Below are 27792 nucleotides of genomic sequence, written 5' to 3'. Positions count from 1 at the left end.
GACTCCAGAGTCAGACTTCCTGAACTCAAATACCAGCTCTGCCCTTACAATACAATCTAAGGTAAGGTACTTAATATTATTGGGCTTCAGTTTCATCTTCTGTAAAAGGGAATATCTGGTTTAAAATACTGTTGAAGAAGAGATGAAAGTATTATCTGTAGATGACTCTCTCACTAAAGAAGCCAGGAGAATCAAATGGAATACTATAAGAATTCACAACATTTCAGTAGGTTAACCAGATACAAAATAAATATTTTTTTAAAAAAATCAACCACAATAACCAATTATAAGGAACTTTGGGGGTAAAGATTACATTTCAAACAGCAATTAATTTTTTGTTGTTAAAAGTCAGATTCACATGAGGAAAACTACAGGAGTTCTTTGACAGCATTAAAAGAAAAAGCTTAAAAATACCTTATTTTCATATAGCAGGGCTCCAGTTTTTAGCCTCCTCCCTGATGGGGTGGAAATAACCATCACAGTTTCCTCACAGGGTGATTGTGCTGGTTAACGCGACGATAAGATGTTAAAGTGTTTAACGGGGGGCCAGGAACCTTTTTTGAAAACAAAATATTGGTTGAGCAGCTATTATGTGCCAGATACCGTAGGTGCTGGGGATACAGCAGCGATCAAAATAGATATAAATCCTTTCCCTTACGGAGCGCACGGTCTCGTGGTGAAGGCAGATAGACAATAGACACAAAACAAAACCAAAAACAACAACAAAAATACACCTAAAATATATTCTACGTTAGTGAAAAGTTCTTTAGGGAAAAAAATAACGGTGGGGGGAGGAGGGAGTACGTGGGGAGTGAAGAGTGGGTTTGCAAGTTTACAATGGTTGGTGGGGGAAACGCCTCAAGAGAAGGTGACATTCGCCTAACGACCAGACGGTGAGGGAATCCTCAGAGGAAGAGCCTGCCAGCCAGCATGAACAGCACAGGCTAAGGTCCTGAAGTGGGAGCCTGCTGGAGTTGTTGGAGAAAGTGTAAAGGCCAGCGTGTCTGGAACTGAGCCAGGAAAACGCTCAGGAGATGAAGGCAAAGAGAAAAGAGGAGGGGTGGGGAACAGATCCTTAAGTCCTTATAGGTAGGGGGGAAAAAACCCTCAAAAAAAAAAAGGATTCTTACTATTTTGACTACAAAAACATTTCAGACTCCTGAAGGGCTTGACAGGAGCTCCCTGGACTGTATAACGGGTTTGTAGCAACTATCTTTGCCCACGAGGACCAAAGGAGATGCTGAGCGCAAAGCGCCTGACAAGGGCAGCAGGCGCCCAGGAGGGGTCCCCGCCGTTCCCCTCCGGATCCCGTTTTCACCGTCACTCCTGGACGTCAAGCCGAGCCCAGGGCCGGCCTTTCCCAAGCCAGCCACTCCCCACGCATCGGTGTCTTGGCCTCGGCCTCCGATCTGGCTCCTCGTCTCGGCGTCCCGCAAAAACTCGGACACGCACACTCTCAGCCCCCAGCGGGGACCCCAACCCTAGCGCTCTCTTCCTGTGTTGCCGCGTCCGGGTGTCCACCTTCCCTGAGGAGCTGGAACCCCGCCCAATCACCGCCCGCGCCGCCGAGCCTTCTGGGAATTGTAGTCCAGGCTCGCCGAGCCCAAACGTACTTCCGGGTTCGGCCAGAAGCGCAGCCATTGTCCCGCGCGCGGACGTTTTTTGTCTCCGCGCACCTCGGTCCTTCGGAGGTTAAGTCGAGTGGCCCTGCGGATGCCGACTAGGGGAGGGGACAGAAGTAGCTTAACCCGAGTCTGTCGTGTGCAGAATCGGGGCAGAGAGTTGCTTAACCGAGCTCGTCGTGCCGCAGAGCCGTGCTGGGCACTGAGGCTGGGACAGGCCCTGCCTGGCCCTCGACCCGGTGGACGCCCAGGTTGGTGAGGGGCGGGGCAGCGCCGGGTGTCCCGTGCGCGCATGCGCAGGGTCTAGGCGGTCCGCTGGGATGGCGTGTGTGGGTGGGCGATCTGGGACCTGCGTGGGCGGTGCTTCAGCCTCGGGTCACAGTAGTTGGTGGTGATACTAGGGCAGCTGCAGATCACGGGACTGTGCTCTGCGCACGTGCGCGGGTACCTGGTCGGGTGTTGCTCTGGGGATGCCCAGGTTGGTTGGAAGACAGGCTATATGCACGGGTGTGGGGGAAGATCCTGAGAACCCCGCCTCCCCCTCATCCAAGGCTGGAGGAGCTGAGAACGACTGGGTTGATGAAGTGCCCAGTTGCAGATTCCGGTTCTCGGAGGAGAGGGGCTCTGTCATTCCTGTATTCTTGAGCAGGTGTTTGAGCAGGAAACACGAGATGGGAGGTGAGATTCTGGGTAGTTGACTCTAGGACCCTGGAGCAGACACCACTCTTTTTGCAGACCTGGGGGCGCCCTGGGTAGTGGACAGACTAAGTGGGAGTTGCAGTTTCTTGTTTTAGGAGAGGCAGCGCTACTTCAGCGACCGCCCCCCCTAACCCTCCCCACCTCCCCGCGCCGTGAGACTGGCTGATGGACTGCAGACTCCTAGGTTGACGGAGAGACCAGAGCCTAGAGGCAGGTTCTAAGAAGAGGGCTTCCTACACATGTTGGAGATGTGTGAATGGGAAGCAGGGACTTGGACCAGTGATCCTGGGACCCACGTAGGATAGTGCAGAGTCCTAGGACATTCAAGTTTGGTGAAGACACTGGGTGACAGGTACAGAATCGGAGTCCCAGAATGACAAGCTGCAACAGCTGCCATCAGATTGACAGCTGTTTGGGCAGGAAGCAGGATGCTGCCAGCATGATTATGAAGTAGGTGTTTCCAGGACCTTTGCTCGGGCTGCCTAGCTTGCAGGCGTGAGAATGCTCCAGGCGGTAGAGGAACAGAGTCTGGGCTGCAGATTAGGACCTGGAAGGGGCTGTATGCTAGGTGGCACCCAGGGGTTGACGTTTGGGTTGGAGGAAGCAAGAGGACCTGGTTCCCATGGGAGCTGCTCTGTCGTGAGCTTGAGAACCCCCAGGCTGGTGAGTGCCCAGGTCCTAGGCCTGATTCTGGAGTTCTCTGCTCCAGTTACTGTTTGGGTGTTCTGAAGTTACGGTGGTAAGCAGGCAGTGAGGCTGGGGACCTGAGAACCCTCACAGGGGCTGGTGGGTACTTGAGGTATCCCAGGGAGGTTGAGGAACAGCTTGGGAAATGCAGCTTCTCGTCTCAGGAGCGGGAACTTGCACAGTGCCCCAGGCTGGCCGAGGGCTCAGGTCCTGGATGCAGATTCTGGGTGTGAGCCCGCTCTGCGTGCGTGGGTGTGCCAGCAGGAGGAGGGAACCTCGATGGGTGGCCCCTGTGCGGTGGCTGCTGGAGTAGAGGCCTGAGGGCCCCAGTTTGGAGCTTTGGGTTCTGAACTTGGGAGGGCCAAGGCCGCGCTCTGCACATGCACTGGCATTTGGGCAGAATGGGCGCATGGGCAGTCCTAGGACCCTGGTACTGCCTGAGGATGTCCAGATGGAGGGAGCAGCTGCAGATTCTGGGCTGCAGAGGGGTAGGGCTGTGCCAGGTGCCCTCTGTGCACATGCGCAGGTACTTGGGTGAGAAAGGAGGAGCTGGAGGTGGGTATTAGAGGGCGCTGGGGTCTTTGTGCCCCTGGCCGCCCGCTCACAGCCTGATGATGCCCAGGTTGGTGGAGAGACAGGATCTCCCTGAGCTGCAGGTGCCCAGGAAGATGTTTGGGAGGAATCTGGGCAGGTGCGACTCAAGTAGGGGCCTGGGGAGGTTGGTGGGGGAAGCAGTTTGGGTGCGGGTTCAGGGTACAGCTGCATTGTGAACTCACCCTATACTGTTTGAGTGAAAATCCAGTGGGGCTGAGGGGTGGGTAAGAGGGAGAGATGGGGAAGGGATGGCGTGCGGAGGGGGGGATTTGCCAGGGGCTGTTCTAGTCTCTGACCCAGAAACATCGAGTTGGTACAAAGACAACTGAGGTCCACATTTGGGGCCTAGGAGGGGCTGGCAGGTGCTGGTGTTTGTCGGGCAGCCCCCGGTCCCATGCCGGCTTTGTTTCCGACTCAGGCCTGAGGACACCCAAGTTGGTGGAGGGGCCAGGTCAGAATTACAGATTCGGGGCCCAAGAAGATTTGGGGTGGGGGAGAATCTGGACTGGCGCTCTTCTGGTAGGAGCCCGCCCACCCTAGAATGGTTGAGGGACCAGGTTCTGGGTGCAGCTGAGCTCTGTGATTACACTTGGCTGTTTGAGCAGGAGGTGAGAGGCAATCCACCCGACAGGTGCTGGAGGGTCAGGCTTGTCAGTGGATCCTGGGAGGGGTGGGGCTACGTCATGAACTTCATGCAATTAGTCACGCACGGAGTTTGAGCCATCAAGCCCAGAGCCCTGCTGTTTGCCTTAGGAAGAGGTGCTGACTTGGGGCTGCAGATTCAGGTTGGGGGTAGCGGGTGCACACCAGGGGGTCCTTGATGTGCTGGGTGTTTGTAGGGGTCCCAGGATCCAGTGGGATAGAGAGGGACTGATTCGTGCTGCAGGTTTTGATGATGGACGGAAGGCCGCACTTGGCCATGTGGTGGGCTTCCAGGTAGGTGGTCCAGAGGCCCCAGACAGTGGAGGAGCTACAGGCTAGAGCTGCAGAGCCTTGGCCTGGGAGAGGGACTGAGGGACTCTAGGTGCAAGCACAGCTATTCAGGCAGGAATCTATCTGGGCAGGAGCCTCTAGAAGCACAGTTGCCATGGGTACTGCATCCTGGAAGCAGAGACTAATCCAGGGAGGGGGGAGCCACAGGGGACCTGCACGAAGATGCTGTACTCAGGGCTTCTCCCCTTGCAGCTCAGGACCTCAGGCCCCTGCCCGTGCCTGGAGAGCATGGAAGAGCGGGATGAGAAGCCCCCGGGACCCCTGAAGGCCAGCGCGCAGGTGAGTGGAGCTTCCCTTCCCTTGGGAGACCCAGAGCTTGTCCCCACCCATGCCCCACAGCCTGATCCCCTGGGTTTGGGACACTGTCCAGCTCCCTTTGCAGTGTTTTGGGGGCTTCTGGCCCCTCCTGATCAGCAGGCTTCTAACACTTACACACTATACATTTTATGGGGCTCCCTGCATTTCCTCACCCTCTTAACCCAAATAACTCTTTCTGGAAGGAATTTGGCATCCTGTATCCAAAGCCCTTAGGGTACTGTTTACCCCTTGGCCAGCGACTCACAGCTTTGCTTGAGAATAAGCAGTTGGAAAGAATGTTTGAGAACGTGCAATGCAAGAGGAGAGTTAATTGAGTTCTAGTAAGACCATGAAATGGAATTCACTGTAGCCATTGATAGGATAAAAAGATATTTGTGATCTACGTTAAGTAAATAGCATTTTGAAATGATTAAAAAAAGGACGTAGTTTGCGTGTGCATAGAAAATACGTTATAATATATCAGTTAACAAAGATTATCTGTAAGTTATGTTCCCAGTGACTTTATGTTTTTATTTACTTATCTATACTTTTGTACTCCTGTACAACGCATTTTAAGGTTAGGAAATTAATGATTTAAAGCATTTTCTTTGAGAACATTTCATTTCTTAAAGATGTTAAATTAGAATTTCACCTTTCCCTTCCTGGACAGTTCAATCCTGAAGCTATTAGGTGGGGCAGAGCTAGGTAGGCGTCTGCAGTTGAGGGAGGGCTGCCTGCTGCGGGGTGGCACAGCCTGGTCAGGGTGACAAGGGCATCCATGTGTGAGGGCATCAGTGACCCAGCGGGGTGAGGTAAGTGTCCACATGGAGGAGGAGTTCTGGTTTGGGGTGACAGGGTCAGAGCAGGTGAGAAGAGCACCCAGAGAGGGGATGCCCCGGTGTGGGCAGCCCAAGTGCAGTGAGGGTGTCCACGCAAGGGGTGGTCCAGCTTAGGGTGTCCGAGCCAGAGCCGGGTGAGACGGGCACCCATGTTGGAGGTGGGGTGCGTCCTGGTGTGGCATATCACAGCCTGAGCAGGTTGAGGGCATCTACACGTGAGGGTGACTCGACATGGAGTTTCAGCTCAGGCAGGACGTTGAGGGCATCCACACGGCGTCCAAGGCCAAGTGACTCGAGAGTGAGTCCCTGAGAAGAGGCCACCTGGCCTGCAGAGTCAGAGCCCAGGCAGGGTGACGAGGGCCCCTTGGCAGAGGCTGGCCCCGTGTGGGGCAGCAGAGCCCGGGTGGGCCGAGGAGAACCGTGTAGGAGAGGCAGTGGCGGTGGAAATGGGAGATTAGTTACTTACAGGGGGGTCAGTCAGATAAACAAATCAAACAAGGGTCATGGTGAAACCGCTAGGTGGCGTTTCGCGGGGGCTTCTTGGAGCTCCAGTTCTTTATGTCTCAGCGCAGAAAGAATTCAGCATGAGGCCAAGTAAGAGATGAGTGATTTATTAGAACAGGAAGCTTGTGAGGCTTACAGGTGGGCAGGCAAGAGGGTGCCGTGCCCCCCAAATTTAGTGGGCTACAGTTTTATAGTCAAAGGAAAAGTGGGGAGGGGGAAAAGACCACCTTCTTCTTCATTCTTGAGTAGACCTCACGCTTCCATCATCAGTTCTTCCTCCATGTCGGGCAGGGGAGTTTTCTTGTCCCTACATGGTCAAGCTGGGACTGTCATGGCGCAGTGGAAATGAGCAAAAAGGCGGTAACGTATGCTAAAAAAATGGTAAATCATCTCAGGTTTTAGTATAATGCCACCTTTTCCTCATGTTTTTGTTTTCAGTGCACACAGAGGAGCATGTGCTAGGCATCATTAACTCACTGAGCTCACTGGGCAGGATGTGGGTCTCAGGCCACCATTGTTTTATTGTTTGGGGGCGTGTCTCATGCTTCTGTCGCATAGCTTTGTTGCTGAGCAAGCCCGCTTGGTTTTGTGGTTAAGCAGACCTGTTTTCTTGAGTGATCATTAATTTACAGGGGTCTCCCATACTTCTTTCTTTACTTACAATCCCCTAGTGGCATTAACTATTTAATTACCTACTCTGTCCCTTTACTCTGTCCCTGTCAATCAATGGGAGGCAGGGTTCTCGCCGTCAGCTGTGGAAAGAGAGGACTTTGGAATGAACTTGGTGGTGATCAGTGGAATTGGAGGTATTGGTGTGGCTTATGGTTTTCAGTATATGTAGATGTAGAAATACATACAGATGTTGTGTACCTCTGTGTGTGTTTGTGTGTGTGTGTGTGTACACACAGATATACACATATATTTTCCCTGTCTCTGTCCGCTGTGAGGGCCTGAGAGCAGTGATATTCTGATACCAGTGTGCACCCCTAGTGTCCAGATCTCAACTTCTAAATATGCCACAGGTTTTATGAGTTTACTGTTAATGGATATTTAGTGTTCGGTTTTTTGCTGTTATAGACAGCACTGCTATAAATGTTTTTGATTATGTAAATGATTCCTTATACACGTACACAAGAGTTTCAGAGAGAGAAGTTATGCAAATACAAATTTACATACATTTGCATTCACATCTTTATCAAAAGTACAGGTAAAATGAGGTTTTTTGTTTTTTGTTTTTTTTTTTTATTTATGGCTGTGTTGGGTCTTCGTTTCTGTGTGAGGGCTTTCTCCAGTTGCGGCGAGTGGGGGCCACTCTTCATCGTGGTGCGCGGGCCTCTCACTATCGCGGCCTCTCTTGTTGCGGAGCACAGGCTCCAGACGCGCAGGCTCAGTAATTGTGGCGCACGGGCCTAGTTGCTCCGCGTCATGTGGGATCTTCCCAGACCAGGGCTCGAACCCGTGTCCCCTGCATTGGCAGGCAGATTCTTAACCACTGCACCACCAGGGAAGCCCTAAAATGAGTTTTGATGTGACCATTGGTATTGTACTTTAAGCTGGTAACTTCAGGTGTTTTCTGGGAATCCTAATGGTCCTTTCACCATCTTTTTCTATGCTATACAACTGAATTAGCAATCTACTCATTATGATTTTTACTTTCATCAAATATTTATTGATGGACTAACCAATGTAAGGCCCTGTGTGAGGTGCTGGGGAGAAAGATGACTTAGTTCTCACAGACAGAAAGGCTACATAGATAGAAAAAGCAAAAACATTTTCCTTCTTGTATTAGTTATCTCTGGCTGCATCTCTCAAACTCAGCAGCTTAAAGCAACCAACATTTTGTATCTCACACAGTATCTGAGGGTCAGGAATCTGGGAGCAGCTTATCGGGATGTTTCTGGCACTTGGAGTCCCTGCTGAGGCTGCAGTAAGTTGTTGGCTGGGGCTGCTGCCTTTGGAAGGCTTGCCTGGGTAGGGGATCCACTTGCAAACTCACTCATGTGGCTGTTGGCGAGAGGCCTCAGTCCCACACACCACGTAGACCTCTCCCCAGGGCTGCTCACAACACAGCAGCTGGTTTCTCCCAGAGCAAATGATCTGAGAGAGATTAGAGAGAGAGAGAGAGGAAGGGACGGAGGGGGAGCGGGAGCTTGCGCGCTTAATTGCACACAACCAAGATGGAAGCCACCGTGTCTTTTATCATTTGATCTCAGAATGACACACCATCACTTCCTCTGTAGTCTGTTGGTCGCACAGACCCACCCTGGTACCAGGTGGGCAAGGACTACATAAGGGTGTGAATACCAGAAGGCGCGGGGGTCCCTGGGGGCCACCTTGGAGGCTGGCTTCCACACTTCTCAACTCTGAATGGTCTGTAGTTCATTTTAATCGTTATCAGAAGACGCACGGGTGCTTTGGGCCTGGAGATGGTAAGCAGAGCCCTGGCAGGGAGAGACAACCAGGGAGCCCAAGTCTTGGCTTTGAATGAGGGACACTCAAGAAGAGACTGTATTGGGACATCACCTGAGAGGTTTCAGTGACTTACATACCTGGAAGTAACTCGGCCTTGAAGCAACTCTAAACCCTGCCTGCCTTCAGGGAGTGAGACCAAAACGTCCTGCCAAGGTGGTGGTGGAGCCTCGCCTGTTCCCTGTCAGTTTCAACATCAGAGCTGGGCAGGTTGTTGATGAGTTGGTGACCCCGTGCTGGAGGGTCTGTTCTGTCCATTTGAGGAAAGTTGAGAAGTTTTCATAGATAATGGTGTGGGATGGGAGAGAGAATTTTCTTGTGCATGAGAACTAGCGAGACCCTCTGGTCAGGAGGATCTCTGAGAAAATCAGGCAGGGGAGCCTTCAGCTTTTGGTTTGAGTAGGGGTTGCTTTTCCTCCCTCTCAAATTAGTAATTAAGAAACTCTGTGCCCTCCAAATGGACCCTGTACATCACTTCCCTTGAGCTGAAATGTGAACTCTGCCCTACATCTCCTCTGGGCGATAAGAGAAATTAACACACCAAGGAGGGAAATTCTCCTCCTGCATGCCTATTAGAGTTAATATCCTGGACCTCCTCACAGATGGAGGAGTTTCCCAAATACAAAGCTTGGAGAATTGAGTTCAGTTATCATTCTGTGATTTGACCGGAAGCTTTGTTTTTTTTCCCCCAAGAACCACCCCCCACCCCCTGAGTTAGGTATGTTTGGTCAACTCTGTTTACGGGAGAGCGAGTAGCAAATAGTCCTAGGACTGATTTGAGCAAGGGTTCACTGTGAAGGGGACAGGCCACTCCATGAGGGCTCTGCTTGTCTCTCTTCCTCGGCCCTGGGTCACACATGGTTCCACTCATATCGCAGAGAGAACGGTTATTATCTTTTGCCTGTAACTCTTCTCCACGTGGAAGTCAACAGGCTAATTCCTATTCAATTCTGTAAAGTACACAAAGAAAAAGGAAACTGTTCCTTCATTACATGGAGAGGTGATTGTTGAACAAAAGGGATACTTTAAAAAATGCTCCAGAAGGACATTACGCTAAGTGAAATAAGCCAGACACAGAAAGGCAAATACTGCATGATCTCACTTACGTGTGGAACCTAGAAGAGTCCAACTCGCAAAAGCAGAGAGTACAATGGTGGTTGCCAGGCAGTGGGGGAAATGGGAAGATGTTGGTTAGATGTTGCAAAGGGTCAGTTACGTGGGATGAGTAAGTCCTGGGGGATCTAATATACAGCATGGTGACTAAAGTTAACAATATTGTATTGTGTCCTCGAAATTTGCTGAGAGTTGATCTTAAGTGTTCTGACCATATGAAAAAAATCGTAACTTTGTACAATTTTTATTTGTCAAGTATACCTCAATAAAGTTGTAGAATAAAATAAATTGTAAATAGTGAAAAAGAATAAAAATAAAAATGCTCCAGAGCACACAGAAGTGGGGGTAAAGGCTTTTCATTCCAGTTATATATCCAAAACTGTGCACTTATCTCTAGCCTTGTCACATTCAGACAACTCACATTGTGCTCCTGGTCAGTACTGAGGAGAATACAAAGGTGAAAAATATACAGTTCTTTACAGTTTAGGGTTCATGATCCAGATATATAGACATGGAAGTAATTCGAGGAGAATGATTTTACTGGTACAGTTAGGGTCCAATAAAAACAGCTAAGAAACTAAGGGAAGAAAAGACAAGACTTTGTGCTATCTGGGAACGCTTCAAGGAAGAGGTGGCATTTGCTCCGGAGCTTGAATGATCAGACTTTGAGCGATGGGGCCGTGGAAGAGGGAGGAGTTCACATCAGGCAATCAGTGTTTGGACCATCTCTGGTGAACTCCGTGGACTTCAATGAGTTTACGAAACTTTATTACCATTTATTTCTGTGTGGGTAAAATTGACATGTCACTCCCTTCTTCAAAAGAGTTTAGATAATTGTGTGAGATAGTCTGTGTTGAAGTACTCTGTGTGTTGTTAAACACACTAGCAAATGATAGGTATTATCTTAAGGAAACCTCTGGAGCTAAGATGTAAATACAGGATACATTCCTAAAATGGTTGGTAATCCGAAGTGGATAGAAGGAGTGGGTGGCTGTAGGGGTGTGTGTGTGTGTGTGTGTGTGTGTGTGTGTGTATGTGTTCACATACTTTTGTGACAACATGGTTGTTTTGTTTTGTTTCTTTGGCCACGCTGTGCGGCATGCAGGATCCTAGTTCCCCGACCAGGGATCGAACCCAGGCCTCCTGCATTGGGAGCGTTGGAGTCTTAACCACTGGACTGCCAACGGAGTCCCGACAACATGGTTCTTGAGCATTTAGTTTGAGAGAGTAAGTTGCGGGTAGGTTCTGGAGGCTGATGCTTTGAATTTTCTGAGAAGAAAGGGCGCTGCCCAACAGAGGTTTCTTCTAACCAGAGGAGGGACTTGAACTCAGCAAAGACTTGGTGCCTTTGGGGACCAAAGGACAATGTGAAGGCTCAGGTAGCACATTCCGTGTGGTTGTTTTACTGTCAACACACGTTTATGAAGTGCCTACTATGTGTCAGTACAGTTGGTCCTCCGTATCCTAGGGTTCTGCAGATTCAACCAACCCGGGATCAAAAAAAAATTTTTTTTAATTCCAAAAAGTTCCAAAAAACAAAACTTGAATTTGCTGCTTGCCTGGCAACTCTTTCCATCACATTTGCATGGCACTTACATAGCACTGACATTGAATGGGGTATTATAAGTAATCTAGAGATGATTTAAAGTAGACGGGAGGATGTATGTCGGTTATATGCAAGTACTGCACCATTTTTATATAAGGGACTTGAGCATCAGTGGATTTTGGTATCAGTGGGGGTCCTGGAACCACCCCCCCCCCCCCCGAGGACACTGAGTGATGACTGTACTGATTGAAGTACAATGAAGCCATGGTAAATAGGAGAGAGGAGAGCTCAGCTCTTAGGGAACCCACTCTAGTGGAAGTTGGATTTTTTAAAAAAGGTATAAATATACGTGTGATGCAAAGAAATGAAAGCAGAGTGGCAGAATTGACTGCTGGGCTGGTGGCAGGGAAGGACATTTGGTGCAGAGATGACCGTGAGCAGAAGTGATCTCCCTTTTGTTTTCCTTGTGAAAACTTTTAAATCAAAAGATGTTGAAAACAGTTTTGATTAAAGAGAAGGTACATCCATATTCCCCAAGTAAAACTGTTTTAGCAGTTGTGGCAGATACGGAGCATTTTGGGGTTTTGTCGTTACTAGTACCTCCTGAGTTAGATAGAAACATGAAGTTTTTCAGTTCTTGGCATTGTTTCTTAACTGGTCTTAAATGTTAAAAACAAACAAAAAACGTGAAAGATTATGTAATAATTTAAAATACAGTCCAGTGTTTCTAGGTTTTCCTTTCTTGAGAAACTTCTCATTTCCCAGGTAGTTTTAGATTATAGGATGAGTTAACTTCTGGCCGTTAAGTTGTTAGAATTCAACGTCTGCCACTTTTGTAGCAAGAAAAGACAGCTTTGGTGTTGTCACACATTAAGAATGCGATTTCTCTTAGTAGCCGAGTTTCCATGATATTTGAGTCCGTTAGCAGTTTGGGGTCAAAACTTGTGGCTCCTTGGGGCTATCTGTAGTTTGGTTGTTGTTATTTTAGCCTTGGGAGTTAGATTTGTATGTGGGTTTTTTTTTAAAATTAATTAATTAATTTATTTATTTTTGTCTGTGTTGGGTCTTCGTTTCTGTGCGAGGGCTTTCTCTAGTTGCGGCAAGCGGGGGCCACTCTTCATCGCGGTGCGCGGGCCTCTCACTATCGCGGCCTCTCTTGTTGCGGAGCACAGGCTCCAGACGCGCAGGCTCAGTAGTTGTGGCTCACGGGCCTAGTTGCTCCGCGGCATGTGGGATCTTCCCAGACCAGGGCTCGAACCCGTGTCCCCTGCATTAGCAGGCAGATTCTCAACCACTGTGCCACCAGGGAAGCCCCAGATTTGTATGTTTTTGTTCCTTGGCCTTGGAGCTATTCTGTAATGCCCAGGCAGCCATGTTAAGGCAGTTTAACCATCCTGGCATTTGTACTCAACAGTAATGCAGGCAATTAGCGGTTAAGCTTTCACATTGGGCCACCTTTACATTGTGACAACTCCAGTTCATTAAATACTCAGCATTACCCTCAGTACCTGCCCAGGAATTATAGAGAGGTGTTTTTAGGCTTGGAGAAATCCTTTTCTGACTTTAAGCTAGCCACTTTTCATGACCCTTCCCAATGCAACAGTGAAATTTTATCTAGGTTGATAAGGGAGGGAAATTGGCACACCTGTGAAAAGTACAGTAGTTTATCTCCTTTTAGTTTATGATTGAGACTGAATGATAACTGAGTTATAATCAAGAATCAACAGTAAAATCATCCCTCGGTATCCGAGAGGGATTGGTTCCAGGAGTCCCCATGTATACCAACATCCTCGGATGCTCAAGTCCCGTAGTTGGCCCTCCACATCTGTGGTTACACATTCATGGATTCAACCAACCAAGGGTTGTGTAGTACTGTTCGTACTTATTGAAAGAAATTCACATGTAAGTGGACCCGGGCAGTTCAAACCCATGTTGTTCATGGGTCAACTGTACTTATTTCTCAGTGTTTGAAGATTTAAGAAGGAACAAAGTACACAGGCATACGCTGGAGATACTGCGGGTTCGGTTCCAGACCACCACAGTAAAGTGAATATCGAAATAAAGCGAGTCATGTGAATTTTTTGGTTTCTCAGTGCATATAAAAGTTATGTTTACACTATACTGTTGTCTCTTAAGTGTGCCAGAGCATTATGTCTAAAAAGTGTGCATACCTTAATTTAAAAATACCTACTGCTAAAAAAATGCTAACCATCATCTGAGCCTTCAACAAGTCATACTCCTGTTGCTGCTGGAGGGTCCTGCCTCACTGCTGGTGGCTGCTGACTGATCAGGGTGGTGGATGCTGAAGGTTTGGGGAGCTGTGGCAATTTTTAAAAAATAAGACAACGATGAAGTTTGCCTCATCCATTGACACTTTCTTTCTCGAACAATATTTCCGTAGCATGGAGTGCTGTTTCGTAGCATTCACTCACAGTAGAACTTCCTTCAGAATTGGAGTCAATCCTCTCAAACCCTGCTGCTGCTTTATCAGCTACGTTTATGTCATATTCTAAATCCTTTGTTGTCATTTCAACAATCTTCTCAGCATCTTCACCGGGAATAGATTCCAACTCAGGAAACCACTTCCTCTGCTCATCCATAAGAAACAACTCCTCATTCATTAAAGTTTTTCCATGAGATTGCAGCAATGCAGTCACGTCTTCCGGCTCCACTTCTAATTCTAGTTCTCTTGCTGTTTTCACTTCATCTGCGGTTACTTCTTCCACTGAAATCTTGAACCCCTCAAAGTCATCCATGAGGGTTGGAATCAGCTTCATCCAAACTCCTGTTAATGTTGGTATTTTGACCTCTTCCCATGAATCACAAATGTTCTTAATGGCATCTGGAATGGTGAATCCTTCCCAGGAGGTTTTCAATTGACTTTCTCCAGATCCACCAGAGGAATCACTATCTATGGCAGCTATAACCTTATGAAATGCATTTCTCAAATAATAAGACTTGACAGTTGAAACGATTCCTTGCTTCATGGGCTGCAGAATGGATGTTGTGCCAGCAGGCATCAAAACATTAATCTCATTGTACCTCTCCATCAGAGCTCTAATATTTTAGAGCTCTAATATCAGAGCAGTAATATTTTGAAAAGAATCTTTTCTTCTGAGCAATAGGTCTCAACAGCAGGCTTAAAATATTTGGTAAACCGTGTTGTAAACAGATGTGCTGTCATCCAAGCTTTGTTTTTCCATTTATAGAGCACAAGTAGAGTAGATTTAACATAATTCTTAAGGGCCCTACGATTTCCAGAATGGTAAATGAGCATTGGCTTTAACTTAGTCACCAGCTGCATTAGCCCCTAACCAGAGAGTCAGCCTGTCCTTTGAAGCTTTGAAGCCAGGTGTTGACTTCTCCTCTCTAGCTATGAAAGTCCTCGATGGCATCTTCTTCCAACCTAAGGCTGTTTTGTCTACAATGAAAATTTCTTGTTTAGTGTAGCCTCCTTCATTCATTACTTAGCTAGATCTTCTGGATAATTTGCTGCATCTTCTCCATCAGCACTTGCTGCTTCACTTTGCACTTTTATGTTATGGAGGCAGCTTCTTTCCTTAAACCTCATGAACCAACCTCTTCTGGCTTCAGAATTCTCTTCTGCAGCTTCCTCACCTCTCTCAGCCTTCACAGAATTGAAGGGTTAGGACCTTGCTCTGGAGGAGGCTTTGGCTTAAGGGAATGTTGTGGTTGGTTTGATCTTCTGTCCAGTTCACTCACACTTTATCCATATCAGCAATAGAAATGTTTCTCTTTCTTGTCATTCGAGTGTTCACTGGAGTAGCACCTTTCATTTCCTTCAAGAATTTTTCCTTTGCATTCACACCTTGGCTGACTGTTTGGCACAAGAGGCCTAGCTTTCAACCTATCTCAGCTTTTGACATGCCTTCCTCACTAAGCTTAATCCTTTCTAGCTTTTGATTTAAAGTGAGAGATGTATGACTCTTCCTTTCACTTGACCACTTAGAGGCCATTGTAGGGTTATTAACTGGCCTAATTAAATATTGTTGTGTCTCAGGGAATAAGGAGTCCTGAGGAGAGGGAGAGAGACGGAGGAAGGGCCGGTCAGTGGAGCAGTCAGAATATACACAACATTTATGGGTTAAATTTGCCGTCTTATTTGAACACAGTTTGTGACACCTCAAAACAATTACAATAGTAACATCAAAGATCACTGATCACAGATCACCATGACAAATACAATAATAATGCAAAAGTTTGAAATATTTTGAGAATTAGCAAACTGTGACACATAGACATGAAGTGGGCAAATGCTATTGGGAATATGGCACCAATAGACTTGCTTGATGTAGGGTTGCCACAAACGTTCAATTTGTAAAATGCGTATCTGTGAAGCGCAGTAAAGTGCAATAAAATGAGGTATGCTGGGGGAATTCCCTGGCAGTCCAGTGTTTAGGACTGTACCTTCACTGCTGAGGGTGTGGGTTCAATCCCTGGTTGGGGAACTAAGGTCCTGCAAGCCGTGGCGAGGCCAAAAAAAAAAAAAAAAAAAAGAGGTATGCCTGTCCTTGAACAGAGTGTCATTTGACAGGATGAGTCATTGTACTTGGTAGTAAAAACTTCAGGAAGCCACAAAGGAATTATCTTGTTTCAGAGTAATTTTTTCAAGAGGGAAACATTTTTTGCTGTTTGGTAAATATTGAATTAAGGAAAGGAAATGTCATTAAAAAATGGACACCATGTTGAAACACAGACTGTGAACCTGCACCTCAATTCTGCTTTTCCAAAATATAACTGCTTTTAATGCTTTTGAGACTGCCCTTCTGGACTTTTCTGGGCATGTTTATAATTTATAAAAATGTATTCATGGTCTATATACAGTTCTTAATTTTTTCACTTCACAATATATTATAGACATCTTTCTGTCCTTTATATGCATCAATCCGTGCAAATCTATCTTTTCTTCTCTTGGCTGCTAAATAATATTCAGTTATCTGGATGAAGCATAATTTATTTAACCAGGCACTTACTGATGGACACTTAATCCACCCCCCCCCCCCCATTTTTGCTATGATAATGTAACTCTTTAATGAGATTTCTTGTACATACATCTAAGTATTCTTTCTTTCCTTCTTCTGTCTTTCTTTTCTTTCTCTCTTTCCTTCCTTCCTTCCGCATGGCTTGCAGGATCTTAGTTCCCCGACCCGGGATTGAACCTGGGCCAGGGCAGTGAAAGCGCTGAGTCCTAACCACTGGACCGCCAGGGAAGTCCCTAAGGAAATACTATCAAGAAGACTTACTGGATGTTACATTTTTAAAATATTGCCATTAAAAAAACAAAAATAAAAGCAAAGAGTATATGTAAAAAACGGATGAAATCTGGATAAAGTCGGTACCTGAGTTTAAAATGTTGAACTGATATCAGTTTCCTGGTTTTGACAATGCACTGTGGTTATATGTGATAGTATCATTGGGAGAAACTGGGTGAAGGGTACACAGGAACTCTCTCTGTTCTGTTTTTGTAAATTCTTGTGAGTTTTAAACTATTTCAAAATAAAATGTTATTTTAAGAAATACATTGCCAATCCAGGGAGGTTGTATCAACTTAAACTTCCACTAGGAGTATATGAAGCTCTTGACCCGTGGGCCACCAGGGCAGGAGTCATTAGCAACAGGCCGAAGAAACAGTCCATGTGGTTGGGATATTGGGTACATACAGGGGTTTGAGCAAATAAATAAATATAAATAGGATAATGGGACCCAGAGAAGGAAGGTACAAATATAGAAAGTGGGAAGGCTAGAATAAAGTGTGTTGTTGAATTCTAATTGGAATTATTGGTGTGAATTTAATGGTCTCTAATGTATAGAGGTGTCATAGAAATAGAGATGTGATTTTATCTGATTGAAAGAGATGAGCATCTTTTTGTATATTCACTGGCCATTTTATTTCTTCATAGTTGAGTTGCATGTGCATTTTCCTTTGTCTATTTTTCTTTCTTTCTGATTTGGAGGAAATCTTAACAACATAGATTCTTATTGATGGTGCCTTTATCGGTGGAACTTTTTGCCAAACATTTTATGAAGTTAATTTGTTGATCTTTGTCTTTATCATTCTTTGGTCTTGCTGTATTACGTGTTATTTCCTTACAATTCCGTGATTCAGGAATTCAGGCAGGGCCCAGCTGGACAGTTCTTTTCTTCTGCATCGGGTCTGGGGTCACTCAGCTCCATTCAGCTGGTAGCTGGACTGGTCTGGAAGATGCACAAAGACATCATGCTGTGTCTGATGCCTGTTGCTCCTCCAGATGTCCCCTCTCTCTCTCCACATGCCCAGCTTGAGCTTACCAGTGGGAAGGAGCAGAAGTTTGGTAGGTGGGATGTGTTAAAACAGATGGTCTGTCAAATCCTAGCCTACTCACAGTGGGAGTTTTGAGCCATGACTTAGCTCCCTGATTATTTTCCTTTTTCTCATCTGCTTTGCCTTCTCAGGACTGTCTCCTTTCTCAGGAGATTATCGTCAAGGTCGAGAGAGACGATGCTGGGTCACTGGCCGTTGCAAGCCAGGTGAGTTGGACAGGGCCTCTGTCTTCACCTTGAGAAATGTACATGGCTGATGGGTGGCAGAAGCCACATTGAAGTGAGCTGGGAAGTGAGTAGAAAATGGGGAAATAGAGATAAGAGTGGGCAACTTTTTACAAAAAGTTGGTTATCTATAAAAGATTGAAGAGAGTGATAACTGCAAGGAAATCTGAGGTTGAGGGTTGTTGTCTTTTATCCCCTAAAGGTTTGAAAGGATTTGGCTCGGTTTAAATGGTTGCAAGAAAGAGTAAGTGGAGGAAAAGAAGTTAACGGTCAGGAGAGAGAGGAGATAAAACTATAAAGCGGAACTCACAGATACAGAGAACAAACTAGTGGTTACCAGTGTAGGGGGGGGTGCAGTAGAGGGGTGGGGGAGTGTGAGGTACAAAGTATTGGGAGTAAGATAGGCTCAAGGATATATTCTACAACGCGGGGAATAGAGCCAATATGTTGTAATAACTGTAAATGGAAAGTAACCTTTCAAAATTGTATAAAAATTAAAAATAATAATTTAAAAAAGAAGACAAAAGTGACAAAGCAGAGTCCTTGATTAGTGCCAGGGGAATTAATTCAGAGCACATGTGAATGCATTGACTCTATTAGAGGAGGAAGGGCTCATATAAGAAAAATGAGGTTGAGGAAATTATCTGAAGGCTTGTGTTTTTCTCTGTGAACAGTCAGGTGAAATTATCTGTTGAGCATGTGGGTGGGACTTGGAATGGAGAGATGTTTGACTAGAGTAGAGAAGGCTTAAAATAGTAATTTGGATTATGAGAGACAGGCTGCTGCAGGAGGTATAATAGGATTGCTGGTCAGTCCGAAAGGCTCATTCTGAGATAGTGACTGTTTTTAAAATTTATTTATTTATCTATTTATTGGCCGTGCCACACAGCTTGTGGGATCTTAGTTCCCCAACCAGGGATTGAACCCGGGGCCTCGGCAGTGAGAGCGCAGAGGGATTCCCGATAGTGACTGTTAATAATACTCTATCCAGCTGCTTTTGTGGTTTTCTTTCCCTGTGGCGTTCTGTAACCTACTTTCCATGGAGAGCAGATTTGACATTCAGATTTGTTTAGTTTTTGTAGCCAGGTGTATTCAGTGGAAGCCTCATAGGTCAGGGTAATATTTGAAAGAGAATTTTTGAATATATCAAATAGAAAGATTAAGGTGAGTGATCCATAGGCTCTCACCTGAATAATGAAGATGGGAAAGATAAAAGAGGATGCTAAACAGAAAGGAAAAGACTACAAACTGGAGGATAGTGATAGTAGATATTTTAGTAAAGGCCCCAAACCAGCAGAGAATGAGAGGAGTAAAGGGAGTGATTAAGCAAGTAAAGTGGAGAATTCTGATGTCGTAATGAAAGAGTGAGCACTTCTGGGTGTGCGACTTGAGAGGTGGAGTACTTTATGGTGATTTCAAGATCTGGGGTCTCACACTAAGAGTGAGGGGCTGGGAGTTGGGCTGGCCATATGAGTTGATGACTGAGAACATAGTCTGTGATGTTAGGGAAACTTGAGGTTGCATCCCAGTCACTAACCTTAGGCCTACGTGTTAACTTCTCTGACCTTCTAGCTGTTCATCTGAAAAATGGTGCCGCTAATGGTATTTTCTCACAAGGGGCCTTGTGAGAATTAAGTGAGCCATAATTTATGCAACATGCTTAGCACACTGCCTGACACCACACAGTAAGTGCTTCATTAAAGTCAGTTATTTTTATATTATTACCAGAGGACTCTACATGTGGATGCTATAGACTGCACAAGACGAGACAGTACAAGTTCTTGAATTAGAGGATAAATCCTGGGTATTACAAATCTTCAGTGGTTGGGGGCGTGGGTGGTGTTCAAGAAGTTGGTACAACAAAGCTCCAAGAAGTGAGGTAAATGGCATGAGTTTCAGGGTAACTGGGAGGACACACACCCTCCTCCCCCTCTGTTGCTGAGACCCCTGGGATGGGAGAGCACGACCACCCTGAGCCTGTGAGGACTGCAGAGGAGGGAGTCCTCAGGGGGGAAGTGTAGGTTTCTATTAACACAGGGATGTAGAGAGAATATTTGGTGAAGATGTAGGATTTCTTTTTTTTTTTTTTTTTTTTTTTGCTGTGTTGGGTGTTCATTGCTGCATGCAGGTTCTCTGTAGTTGCGGTGTGCGGGCTTCTCATTGAGGTGGCTTCTATTGTTATGGAGCATGGGCTCTAGGTGCGTGGGCTTCAGTAGTTCCAGTGCGTGGGCCCTAGAGCACGTGGGCTTCAGTAGTTGTGGCGCATGGGCTCAGTAGTTGTGGCTCGTGAGCTCTAGAGAGCAGGCTCAGTAGTTGTGGCGCACGGGCTTAGTTGCTCCGCGGCATGTGGGATCTTCCCAGACCAGGGCTCGAACCCGTGTCCCCTGCATTGGCAGGCGGATTCTTAACCACTGCGCCACCAGGGAAATTCCGGATTTCATTATTATAGAAGAAGAGTTCCCAAGGGCACAGTTGAAGGGTTTGGGAAGAAATTTTGAGGACTGGGGAGTAGGGGACAGGTGAGAGGAAGAATAGAATAAGAGGGGATAGAAGTCCAGAAACAGCCAGTATCCACATATGCTGAAGGACCTTTTCAAATGGGTATGTGATGGGCCTTGTGAGATTCAGGTGAGAGGAGAGGATTTCCATCAGAATTTGAACCAAGATTATTTTGATATATTACAGAGTCTACTGATATACTATTGATTCACTTACTGAAATAATTTACCAAATATATAATTAGTCTATACTATACACCAATACTGTACTAAGCTCTGGAGTTACTGCCCTCATGGATTACAGCCTAGTGACAAAGATGACCATTATGCAAATGATAAGAAAGTGTGGTGAGTCTTATGATAGAAATTCCTGGAACTTTGAGAACATATAGCCTGGGGTGCAGTGGGGAGTGCTAATCTAGTATTATTTATTTAACATTTGAAGAAGTTTGATATTAAAGGGACCTACATTAAAAAGTGAAGGGGAGTGTTTATTTAAAGGAAGCATGGATTGGAGGTTGAAAAACAGTACATATAGATTCATGTTCAGCACAGGGGGCAGCTTGCAAGTGGTATTTCTTTTCCTTTTTTTTTTTTTTTTAAGTATTAGATCAATGTTTTATTAAGATCTTAAAAAAAATATGACCTGAAAGAATAACACATATATTTGTAGGATCTTCTGGCTGAACTTTCTATTTCTTTAAACTGCTGCTTAAAAATATTTACATAATTGTTATTACCTATAAACAACATTGTGGTTCTGATTATTTTCTTTGACTCAGTTCATCCTTGTAAGATCTTCAATCCTGAAGAAATGGCACAAAATGAATAATGAGAAATAACAAATGATATTTCTGAATTCCATTTTGGGGTAACTGTGAAAACCTTTGAGATTTCAGTGAAATTTATGGGCCACAACTTAGAAAAAGGTACAGCAGCATTTTGCATGGTGTTTCATGGGATTCAGGGACTTCGTGTCCTATGCATGAACCACAGCTTAAGAACACCCCATCTATTTAAAAAGCCTTGGCAAGTGGCATTCGACTTCTGTGGTTTTTGCTGCCTTTGGGTAAGGACAGATCACCTCCAGCACTTTTTTGGAACAAAATTCCTGCCCAAAAGTCTTAGAAGGAGTTTTTTTCCTGCTTAGAGGAGGCAGTCCAAGAGACCCCCTTTACATGGCAGTAATGACAGGCCCTATGGTGCAGCTTATAGTGTGGACAAAATAGAAATGTTTTCTGAAGACTTAAGAGTTCAGGATAAAGGTCTCATTGGCTGTCACTTATTTTTTGAGGCTTCTCAAACCTAATCATCCTGATAATAATTCCCAGCCTTTGTTTTTTTTTAGTAAACTCTGGTAATGGCTTTTCATATATCATTACAATTAATTCACTCAACAGCACAATGAATTGGGTATCATTAAGCCTAATAAATAGAAATGGAATAAACTCACCATTAATAGACAGATGATCAGATTAGATATATTTTTTTTAAAAAATTCAGACATAGGTTCTTAATAGATGAGAAAACCCACGTCTCTTTTCCATATCCAGTTCTCTTAACCTGTACATACTGCCTTTCATTAAGGCCCACATTTCATTTTCTGTCTCAGGCATCAGTAAAGCCTGTGTGCCAAATCTGGCCCGTCACCTGTTTTTTGAAAATAAAGTTTTATTGTAATAAGCCACATCCATTTGTTCATATATTTTCTGTGGCTGCTTTCTCACTATAGCAGCAGAGCTGAGTAGTTGTAATAGAGACCATATGGCTTGCCAAGCCTAAAATATTTGCTCTCTGACCTTTGAGAGAAAAAGTTTGCTGACCCTGTTCTGTTAGTTTCTCGGGAATTTGGAGGGAATTCCTACGTAGGAATTCTATATTCACCAATGCAAAAATCATAATAAGCATTTTCTTTAAGGTCAACAAGAGAGAAAACAGTTTATGTCATTTCCTATCTGGTGTTCCTCTTTGGGGTTATATAAACAGGTCCAGCATCCAAAACCCAAAGGGGCTCACCTAGAAGGTACCTGTATCCCTTGACTAGAATCCTTTGAACGTTGATCATCTCAGGACAATTTCCAGGCCATCAGGTTTTCTTTCTTCCACCTGTCAAACTTTTCCTCTGTGAACATTGGAAGGAAATGATACCCAACTGAGCAAGAAAGTGTGTCCTGTTTTAGGAAGGAGTGAACTTCCAAAGAGTGACTGTGGACTTCACTCAGGAGGAAGAAGGCACTTTGAACCCTGCCCGGAGGACCCTGGACAGAGATGTGATCCTGGAGAACCACAGGCACCTAGTCTCTTGGGGTAAGAGTACAGTCCCCTTTAACGAAGTCTATATATTGAAATGATTTCACAAGAGCTAGGGAATTCAGAGGCCAGAATGATTTTGGCCATACATAGATTGCATTTGTGCTTTTTATTCCCCAGTGAAGATTTAGTTTTAATTTGTAGGGTAGCAAAGGTACAGATTCTTGGGTTTGAGCTCATGCAGTCTTCTTGGCTCCTAAAGGCCAAGGACTGGGACCAAATTCTGAAGTGATTTTCTTTTGTCCCCAGCCCAAATACCCAAAGTCCTGTGTCTTTCCCTATCAGCTTTTCAAACCAGATGCAGTCTCCTAGTTGGAACAAGGGGATAAGTATAAAAAGAGTTTCTCAACACACATAGCCAGGTGAGAAACAGACATTTAGGAGTCATTACAGGTATAGAAGATTTGTTTGAAAAATCGCCATAGGGCATGCTGCATATTTCACCATCTCCCACACCTGGAGGACTATATACATCACCACTTTTTCCAAGTGTACTTTCTATTGCCTGGCCTAATAGCCACCAAGGCTTCTGTTTATGAGCTAATCTTCATCCTCTCTCACTTGGAACTAAAGGAATTCATGGGGCCATATTAGCCCCTAAGGCATTTAGGGAACCTGGGATAACAGTGCCCCCATTATTTTTTCCTGGTTCACAAAGTAGTTTGACCTTGTCTTACTAACACAGACTGTGCTAGCAAGTTTCATGCCTCCAGAAATTCCTAGAAATGTAGACACTAATTTCTATTTCAGTGAACATATATCTAGCACTAAAGAAGGTAGAAAGGACCCTCTATTTTTTTGCTAAGGATTGCAAAATTGTTTTGCAATTCTGTAGATTCTGCATAGGGTATCTTGTTTTGGAATATGGAGATATTTGACATCTAAAGTCTTTTTATTCAGCAACACTAAGATTGAAATAGTTTCATGTTAATGCCTTGTTACGCTATTGGACTATGGTAGTTCTCTGCTTACTGCTTCATCCCATCCTTTTGCTTTCTCAATTCATGTTATAGGTCCATAGCTGAAAACACATCCACATATAATTGCATACTTTCTTATCAGCTTTTATTCCCCTATTCCAGCTCTAACATTTTTTTGGCTAGGGTGTTTTATTTTGCTTCCTTCCAGACTCGGCAACTGCACTTGGAAGAAGAGAATCAACATCAAAGCAGAGCATTTTTGGTGATGAACCATCCCACAGAGTGAAGATAGAAAGGTTGACAAGAGATGATCCTTGGTTATCTTCATGTGAAGAAGTTCAGGATTGTAAGGAGCTGTTGGAGAAGCAACAGGAAAAACAAGAGAGACTTTTGAAGGAAGTGACATTCACTCACAGAAAAGCTATTAGTCATGAGAGAGCCTGCAAAAGTGATGACCTTGAGGAGAAGCGTGGTCTGAATTCCAGTCTTCTTTCACCACAGATGATACCCATAAGAAACCATTTTCATAAACATGCTTCACATGTTAAAAAATTGCATTATAATTCTATGGTAAACACTCATCAGATGATTAATGATAGTGAGAAACTCTGTGAAAATAAAGAATGTGGAAACCTCCCCCAGAGCATTCATTTTATTCAGTTTACAAAAACTCAAACAGAAGATAAATCCTATGGATTTAGTGACAGAATTCAACATTTTAGCCGTGATAAACCCCGAAATCTACATGAGAAAATACACGCACAAGGAAGATCCTTTGATTTTAAGGAATGTGGGCAAGTTTTGAACCACAGTATATCCCATAATGAACAACAGAGAATCCCTGTTGAAGAGAGTCAGTATAAATGTAATAAAACCTCCCAGAGTTCATCCCTTGCTCAAAACATGAGAAATCATTCTGAAGAGAAACCCTTTGAATGTAATCAGTGTGGGAAATCCTTCAGCTGGAGCTCTCATCTTGTTGCACATCAGAGAACTCACACAGGGGAGAAACCTTATGAATGTAATGAATGTGGGAAATCATTCAGCCGCAGCTCTCACCTCGTTTCTCATCAGAGAACTCATACTGGAGAGAAACCTTATAGATGTAATCAGTGTGGGAAATCCTTTAGCCAGAGCTATGTCCTTGTTGTGCATCAGAGAACTCATACTGGAGAGAAACCTTATGAATGCAGTCAGTGTGGAAAGTCATTCAGGCAGAGCTACAAACTTATTGCACATCAAAGAACTCATACTGGAGAGAAGCCCTACGAATGTAATCAATGTGGGAAATCATTTATCCAGAGCTATAAGCTTATTGCCCATCAAAGGATTCATACTGGAGAAAAGCCCTATGAATGCAATCAATGTGGGAAGTCCTTTAGTCAAAGTTACAAACTTGTTGCGCATCAGAGGAGTCACACAGGAGAAAAACCCTTTGAATGTAATCAGTGTGGAAAATCTTTCAGCTGGAGTTCTCAACTTGTTGCACACCAAAGAACTCATACTGGAGAGAAACCCTACGAATGTAATGAGTGTGGGAAATCTTTCAACCGCAGTTCTCACCTTGTTATGCATCAGAGAACTCATACTGGAGAAAAACCCTATGAATGTAATCAGTGTGGGAAGTCCTTCAGCCAGAGTTATGTTCTTGTTGTACATCAGAGAACTCATACTGGAGAAAAGCCCTATGAGTGCAGTCAGTGTGGGAAATCCTTCAGGCAGAGTTCATGCCTTACTCAACATCAGAGAACTCATACTGGAGAGAAACCCTATGAATGTAATCAATGTGGAAAAACATTCAGCTTGAGTGCTCGACTTATTGTGCATCAAAGAACTCATACTGGAGAGAAACCCTTTACATGTAATCAGTGTGGGAAAGCTTTCATTAATAGTTCTAAACTTATTAGGCATCAGGCAACTCATACTGAAGAGAAACCCTATGAATGTAACTAGTTTGGAAATCTTTCAGCCAGAATATATCCCTCCCTCCCTCCCTCCCTCCCTCCCTCCTTCCCTTCCTCCCTCCCTTCAGCCCCTCACTTCCTCCTTCCCTCCTTCCATTCCTCCAGGATTACATGTATTGGAAAGAACTACCATGAAAACAATGTGTGTGGAAAAAGCTTTCAGTTAGCTCTCTGTTATTGTGTATCTGGAAATTTGTTCTGGGGAAGAAATAGAGAAAAACTGTGAATCACATATTTTACTTAGCAATTCCATGTTAAAAAATCAAACTTGGCCCTAATAACACATTCCCACAAAAGTAATAACTATTGACACTTTTCCTTGCAGAAAGCACTTTGACCTGAGTTTGAGAAAATTATCATTAAATGGGCAATATGCTGTGGAGTGATTGCCAGTGAGGTGGACCTCTTTTCCAATAAAGAATAAATGAGAATGCTAATACCGGTGGGCTTGTTGTTGAGAAGATTGGGAAATTGCTGTAGTTATTAGAACTTAGACAGGAAAAAGGCATTTCAGTGTATCGTTTTCCAACATGATCTCCCTAGCAGCTACTTAGTAATCAGTTTCATACAGCACTTTCTCTTATATGTGAAGGTTTTGTAAAAATTAGGGAAATGGCTATGATATGAACTGAAAAATGCAGGGCAAGAGTATAGAACATTCATTTCTAGAACCATCATGATAAGATATTTGTGTTTGGATCAGGATCTAAAGGGATTCTAGGCGTATCTGTTTTAATTTTAGGTTTATGCCTTTTTTTTTTGAATGTATGCTTTTTTATAATACTAATAAATGATATGAGTAATAGTCAAAAAAATAACAAACATTTCCATCTCTTTGACCATTTAGAAAAGTCTGGACAGTCAGATAGCAAAGATCCCTCAGGGTTCTGAGAGTTCCGTTTGGATTAGCATGAACAGGTTACTCCTTAGGACTAGATTCCAGGAATGTTCCTCATTGAGAATAAAATATTTCCTTGGGAATGTGGAACTGGAAATTTAAGCCAGAGGGAATGAGAATGTATGGGCAGTATGGAGGGCAAATGGGCTTTTTTTTTTTTTTAACCCATATATCAAAAGCAGTATAAAGGAGCTTTATTTTTAAGGTTTTTTTTTTCCCTCCCGTCATGTAGTATTGTCTTTTTTTCCTCTGGGATATGTTCCCTAATGTGAGAATCCTCTGAGTGGGAAGGTACTGCCCTGGCTAAGTGCTTGCCATCTAAATTAAGCTCACAAGAATGCTTTTAGTGAGGTAATATTTGTAGCTTCTCATTGGTTTTTTAGATTTGGTTCACAAGTCTTTCTGGCCTTTGCCCCTATATCATGAATTCTAATCCTATGGATTGTCATGGACCTGAAACCTCTGATCCCAGAGAGTTATTGAAAAATAGGCTGAGAGTTGAACTGAGAGACCAGAGAATAGAGGTAAATTCCCTGGAGAAAGAAAAAAAAAAAAAACAACTAAAGTGATATCTAATAGGGGTTACCCTTAGTAAATTTTGTCCCCAGGATATGACCCTAAGTGGATTCATCTTTATGAGGGTTAAGCCAGAGAGTGCAGCACACCTCACAGTGACTGAAGTTCTGGGGGAACAGTTGTTGATGGCTGGAAAACTGGCTGCCCACCCCAGGAGAATCTTCAGTCAGTCCATGAATGCACAGATAGAGGAAGAGAAGGGGTTCCCCATGCACTGCCTTTGGGGGAGGACATAAAATTGTGAAAATGCTAATTTGGTAGTGGGACATGGTTAGGCTTCTTTTCCTCAAAATTATAGATAAAACCAATACCAGTGCTAGGTACAAGTGGATGATTTCCACTGGGTATGTTGAATCTTACCTTGAAGACAGGAGACAGGATTGTACAAATGAGTTTAAAGCCAACTGGGCTAAGAAGGAGGCCTGTGAAGATTTCAAGTTTGGGAAGGGGTTTATCTCAAAGTAATCTTTTTAGTGTTAAAAATATTTCATTGAAAATGAAATTGATAAAACTGCAAAGAATTTTGAAGTGAGTGTGTGTGTGATTGTTTCTTGGCCAGGTTGAATATGAGTCATCTGTGTGCACTAAGTCATAAGTATTACATCAGTTCCTAGCTGGTGAATTATGGTTGCCAAGTGTCTTGGAGTAAGGTAGATCCAGTAAATAAACAAAAATGTTAATTTCATTATTTGCTCAGTAATCTCCCTCTGTAGGAAA

General features: G+C 44.5%; 1 protein-coding gene across 3 annotated transcripts; it reads left to right on the top strand.

Moving 5' to 3' along the window:
* The first annotated feature begins 5 nt into the window (after positions 1–5).
* ZNF180 (zinc finger protein 180) lies at positions 6–26038 on the top strand. 3 transcript variants are annotated; one of them, XM_082368472.1, is made up of 5 exons: positions 6–1873; positions 4788–4874; positions 17817–17891; positions 22588–22714; positions 23846–26038. In XM_082368472.1, exons 2-5 carry the CDS (start codon positions 4824–4826, stop codon positions 25588–25590), a joined length of 1998 nt encoding a protein of 665 aa, XP_082224598.1. In that variant the 5' UTR covers positions 6–1873; positions 4788–4823; the 3' UTR covers positions 25591–26038. The 3 variants fall into 3 exon arrangements, with proteins under 3 accessions (XP_082224598.1, XP_082224600.1, XP_082224599.1); XM_082368473.1 differs by lacking the exon at positions 6–1873 and adding an exon at positions 2495–2771; XM_082368474.1 differs by lacking the exon at positions 17817–17891.
* Positions 26039–27792: the final 1754 nt, after the last annotated feature.

The sequence above is a fragment of the Balaenoptera borealis genome (assembly GCF_965194805.1).
Source record: "Balaenoptera borealis genome assembly, chromosome: 19".
NCBI lineage: Eukaryota > Metazoa > Chordata > Mammalia > Artiodactyla > Balaenopteridae > Balaenoptera > Balaenoptera borealis.
The sequence above is the reverse complement of the archived record's forward strand: the minus strand, read 5'-3'. Positions and strand labels throughout refer to the sequence as shown.

What these genes read in the sequence shown, in the direction of transcription:
- ZNF180 (XM_082368472.1), top strand. Translation starts at nt 4,824, where the DNA reads ATGGAAGAGCGGGATGAGAAGCCCCCGGGACCCCTGAAGGCCAGCGCG. An exon ending in CACTGGCCGTTGCAAGCCAG is followed by an intron (nt 17,892 to 22,587) that starts GTGAGTTGGACA and finishes GTCCTGTTTTAG; the next exon opens with GAAGGAGTGAACTTCCAAAG. An exon ending in CAGGCACCTAGTCTCTTGGG is followed by an intron (nt 22,715 to 23,845) that starts GTAAGAGTACAG and finishes GCTTCCTTCCAG; the next exon opens with ACTCGGCAACTGCACTTGGA.